This window comes from Oryzias melastigma, linkage group LG17, assembly GCF_002922805.2.
Source record: "Oryzias melastigma strain HK-1 linkage group LG17, ASM292280v2, whole genome shotgun sequence".
Classification (NCBI taxonomy): domain Eukaryota; kingdom Metazoa; phylum Chordata; class Actinopteri; order Beloniformes; family Adrianichthyidae; genus Oryzias; species Oryzias melastigma.
In genome coordinates, this window is record NC_050528.1 from 13,556,705 (window position 1) to 13,562,168 (window position 5,464).

Sequence of the window (5,464 nt, forward strand, 5' to 3'; positions counted from 1 at the left end):
CTGAAATTGTTTGTCTCAATTTTTGTTATAAGTTCAACCTAAGTTTAGACTGATGGATGTCTTCACGAATGGAGAACCAAACTCGGTATGTAATTCCAAATGTCAGATGAATAAGAACAGCGTTCCATTTTGATTAACTTACTTACTTTTGAGCAAAAATGAAGCAGCGATGATCCAGCTGGAAAAAAGCAGCTTGAATCAGTTATTAAGCATTATAGACCAGTGTCATACTCGTCTTTTATATTTAAATACAATTTAAGAGAAACTAGTTCTTAACCATCTAACTGACCTTTTAAATGATAGTGCTATCATCACTCCAGCCATAAAGTCTATACACTGGCTGCCTGTCAGCTTCAGGACTGATTTTACGACTCTCCTTCTATGTCTTAATGGATTGGGACCTTCCTATTTATCAGATCTCCTCGGTCACTATGAACCCTCCACAACTCTCAGATCATCAAGTTCGTCTCCCTTATCTATACCCACTATGTTATGGATATTGTTTCTTCTCACAGGTGCTTCACAGCTGTGTGTCTGTAAGGATGAGGTGGAAAAGGAGGAGAGGGGCACCTGCTTCAGGAGCATCCAGAGCCTCCACAGATTAAAGAGGAAGAGGAGGAGAAACTCTGTAGCAGCCAGGAGGAAGAGCATCTGTTACTGAAGGAGGAGATCAAATCTGAATGAACTATTTGTAATCAAGATTGAAGGTGAGCCTGATCCTCAACTGAACTGCTTTTATTACATGAATTCAGTGATTCATGTGGATGCTTGTTGAGGAAGAGAATCTCAACATCTAGAGCAGGGGTCAGTGACGTTTATGACATGAGTGCCAATTAGAAATTTTCTCCTTAACAACTGTGCCATCACCAGATATATTGCAAACTCCATTGTCGTTCACCCTCCAGCCTCTCCAGCCAGGGATCTCGACACAGAATCAGTTTTCGCTCATTCACACAGCTGGTTAGGCAGAGCGTTTTACGCCCTTCCTGACACAATCCTTTATCATAAAGGTATGGAGAGATCAAGTTAGGCAGCAGTGTGAAGGGTCTTGTCTAAGGACTCTCACTGGATTTTAGCTCCTTGCGCCCTGGGAACTGAACCAGGTCCTACAGCAGCCAACTGAGTTATCCAGCCTCTTACAACTATGATGTGAACTTTATAGAAACAGAAAGGGATATACAAAATTAAATTCAAGGTCATAAAATAATAACAAGAAAAAAAATTTCAGTTCATGAACTAAATGTATCCGTCAAACGAATATAAGGGACAAAAGAAAAGAAAATATGTTCATTTTTGCTGTTATTACCCTCCGTGTCGCTAGGGGGCGGTTTAATGTCAAGTTTAGCAAAAAGTCCTTGTTTCCGGTTTAGCCTTATGAATATTAATTGTTAGCCTCTTTTGTCAGAAAAAACTCCGCGATTTTCGTTGTAATCGTCATTTAAACAAAAGTTTGGAGTGATGGAAGTCATCAAGAACGGAGAACTAAATTGCACAGCCGGTATGTAACTCCAAATGCTCAACAAATACAGCAAAAGCGATGTTTGACTTGGTGACTCACGATTTAAGACTAAAGATGCAGCGAAGAGAGCTTTGAAAGTGCTCTACTTCTAAGTGGTTTGATGTGTCTTTGCATTTTAAAGAAACTTGTAGTGGTGCGTAGTTCATTTCTGCTTCCGCAGAAACCAATCGGGAATTTCAGGAGTAATAAATTGATTTTTAAAAAAAAAAAAAAATTATGTCATTTCTGAATAATTAAATGTACAAAGTTATCAAATCTGAAAACGTTTAGTTAGTATTATCAAACAAACAACTGCTGCCATGTTTGTTAACTGAAATAAATAATCACATTTTTAAAAATAATATTTATGTAATCAGTTGCATGTAATAAAAACTATAATTATGTCATCTGGTTTAACATTGCTTCATATCCCAGATGTTCCACAGCTGCATGTCCATGAGGAGGAGAGGAGAACCTTTCTGGATCAGGAGGAGCCAGAGTCTCCTCAGATTAAGGAGGAAGAGGAGGAGGAACTCTGCAGCAGCCAGGATGAAGAACCGCTGTTACTGAAGCAGGAGATCGAATCTGAATGTGGAGAAATTGTTGTAGTCCAGTTTGATGGTGAGTTTCATCCTCTGCTGAATATCAACAAAAACTAAAAGCTAACATAGAAGATGAAGCCATTTGATTCCTAAAACTTGCTTACATTATTGTTTTGTTTTTGTTTTTACTGAAATTTTAGATGAAATGTCTAATAGGTAACAGAGTTCTTACATCTAATGTTTCAGATGTTTTTACTACTTTTCACCTGAATCTTCTTACCTGCAGACCTCTCAGAGAAACAAGAGAGGAGCTCCAGTCTGGATGAAGAGGAACCTGAGCTTCAACAGATCAAAGAGGAACAGGAGGAGCACTTTGTCAGTGAGAAAGGAGAGCAGCTTGAACTGAAGCAGGAAAATGATGCTTTTATGGTCACTGAGCATGATCAGGAAAAGATGGAGTCCAAACCAGGACCAAGTGGGAATCCAGGCCTGGAGGAAAATGCTCAGATCAAAAACAGTGAGAGTTTACATTGGTGTGGAACATGTGGAAAAGTTTTTATGCGACGTCGTAATTTGACAATTCACATGAGAATCCACACACGTGAAAGGCCTTCTTGTGAAATTTGTAAGAAAACTTTTTGCCACACAAACAGTTTGCTCTGTCACATGAGAACTCACACAGGTGAGAGGCCTTTTATTTGTGAAGTATGCGAAAAAGGTTTCATAAAAAGTATTCACTTAAAAGTCCATATGAGAACTCACACAGGTGAAAGGCCATTTACCTGTGAGGTGTGTGAAAAAACCTTCATTAAAAGTAGTCACTTTAAAGTCCACATGAGAACTCACACAGGTGAGAGGCCTTTCACCTGTGAAGTGTGTGAAAAAGGTTTCATTAAAAGTTGGCAATTACAAGTCCACATGAGAACTCACACCGGTGAAAGGCCTTTTTCTTGTGAACTATGTGAAAAAAGTTTCACTCAAAGTTGTCAACTACAAGTCCATATGAGAACCCACACAGGTGAACGGCCTTTCATTTGTGAAATATGTGAAAAAAGTTTCACTAAAAGTATTCACTTAAAAGTCCACATGAGAGCTCACACAGGAGAGAGGCCTTTTTCTTGTGAAATATGTGGAAAAAGTTATACCCAAAGTAGTCATTTAGCAGTCCACATGAAAACTCACACGGGTGAGAGGCCTTATACTTGTGAAATTTGTGAAAAAAGTTTTATTAAAAGTAGTCACTTTAAAGTCCACATGAAAACTCATACAGGTGAGAAGCCTCTTACTTGTAAAGTATGATAAAAGTTTCAAAGTACTACTTGAAAAACCCACATGAGAACTCACAGGTGAGAAACCTGGTTCTCCTGAAATATAGTCTTCTGTGACATTTGTGGTCACTCAGGTAAAAGGTGTCATTTTATAAGTTTTTTTTTACCATCTTCTACATCTATCATCAAAAGAAATGAAACAAATGCAAATATTCTTGATGTAAATTATGTAGAATCTGTTTTAATCAAAATGATTCTTTGACCGCTGATCTGAAAGTTTACACATCCGAGGAACCATAGTTTTTATAATCCAAAAAGTAAAAATGTTTTCTGTCTCTGGATTGTTCCAAAAAGTGCCAACTCTTGAAACTGCACCATGTTCTGAAAATAGAATTGTTTTTTTTTTTCTTTTATGTGTGATTAATAGTTGCATACATGTATCTAAACATATGTAATTAAAGATGGATATGGTAAACTACTCACTAAGATTGAAATGGTTTATTGAATGTTTTTACGTTTTAAACATGTGAACCGGTTGAAAATGCTGATGGTGTTACTACAAAAAGAAAATGTGTGTGGAACACTCAACATACAAAGATGGTCTTTGCGACTTGTCGGTTTTCTTGAGAAGTTACAAGAGAGAAAACCATCAAGATCCTTTCCAGAGTGACTGCAAAACACTGTGGACACTGTGGGCCAGAAAGGAAAAAATAATAAACCATTACAAATCATTATTCAGTTGGGGATGAGAACGATTCAGCACCATGTTTGGAAGATGTCAAGAGATGGCATGTGATATAGCAGAAATCTCCAAAGAACTGAACTGAAAGAAGACAGAACAGAAACCCATCAGCACCTTTTGCCAAGAGTAGAAGAGGATTTTTTGAATGATGGTTATGCAGTAATTGATTGTCATGACTTTACAGAATGAACAAACAGTTTCCTCTGACAAAATTTTATGGAAAAAGACAACTTATAAACTAAGTGTGTCCTAATGGTTTTCCAAACTGCTGTCGAATGGAGTCACCATTAAACAATAAAAACATAACCCACTCGTACTACTGTGGAGGGAGTATTTAACAAAACAAGTGCAGGAACCTTTGACACCAGAGGCACAGACTGGCATTTTAGCAAAATAGAAATCTTTCGTAACCCTTATGCTTACGTTAAAAGTGGGGTCATCTGGAACCCACAAGACAGCACACGGAACTGTTTCTTTCAAGGATTATTTTTTTGTCTTCATTGGTGTTCGTTTAATGCTGATCTCTATAGGAAAAAACCGCCATGCCAAGCAGCATAATGGGCTGTTCTTGACAGAAAAAAAACCTGCACTAAGCAGCTTCTGAAGCTGCACTTAGAAAAAAAAAAAGTGCAGAGCAGTGTTTGAGGCTGTGCTGAGCAGAAAGAAATCCTGTGCTTAGCAATGTTTGAGGCTCCCCTCAGTGCTCACCGGGTTCAACCTGGAAGCACTGAACAAGTGAGTGTAAACTGTTTTCTTTCTCAGTATGCACATAGTACTGATAATGATCTTGATTTTTGGAAATCTCAGTTTGGCTGTGGAAACATTTCGATGTGTTTATACAACTGAAAAGGTAATTGTTGTGGGTGATCTTACCGTGGCACCAGATAAAAAGCAGCACAGATATCCAACTCAACATTACTGTCATCGCTTTAACAAAGCGAATTGTCTAATTTCAATATTAGAAAAACTGCTATTGAAGTAGGAAAGGTATTGGCTAACAAGAGACAAGATCCGACTGAAATAATCTTCAAAATAAACATGTTAAGTAATTTAGGTCAGCAGAATGAGGAAAATGTCATTTAAATAAACCATTTAGAATTTTAATTAGATAACTTCTACAGGAAAAAAAGAGCATCCATTTGTTCAAAAGCAAAATGTATTGAAATAGATACATGACTTCAAGTATTTGGACAAATGTGTAAATTCTTTATTAATAAAGCATGATGGAGTGTGGTTGATTAATCATATTATTATGTGTAATTAATACATTCAGATCTAGACTGTATTATTTTCGAATTCCGTTATTATTTTATCTGTTCTATAATAATAATAAATATTATTGGTGGTAGTAGTGGTAGTAGTAGAGGAAAACTAAGCTAGTAAAACAAGGATTTGTTTAATTTACACTCCCTGT

General features: G+C 37.1%; 1 protein-coding gene across 1 annotated transcript; it reads left to right on the forward strand.

The window, feature by feature from the left end:
* Positions 1-1,324: 1,324 nt before the first annotated feature.
* On the forward strand, positions 1,325-2,814 carry LOC112144382 (zinc finger protein 26; the record flags this gene model as incomplete). Its single annotated transcript, XM_024268903.2, is given in 3 exon segments — positions 1,325-1,498; positions 1,934-2,119; positions 2,327-2,814. Coding segments are annotated over 3 exon segments (714 nt in total), but the record flags the coding sequence as incomplete, so codon positions are not given.
* Between the last annotated feature and the right edge of the window lie 2,650 nt (positions 2,815-5,464).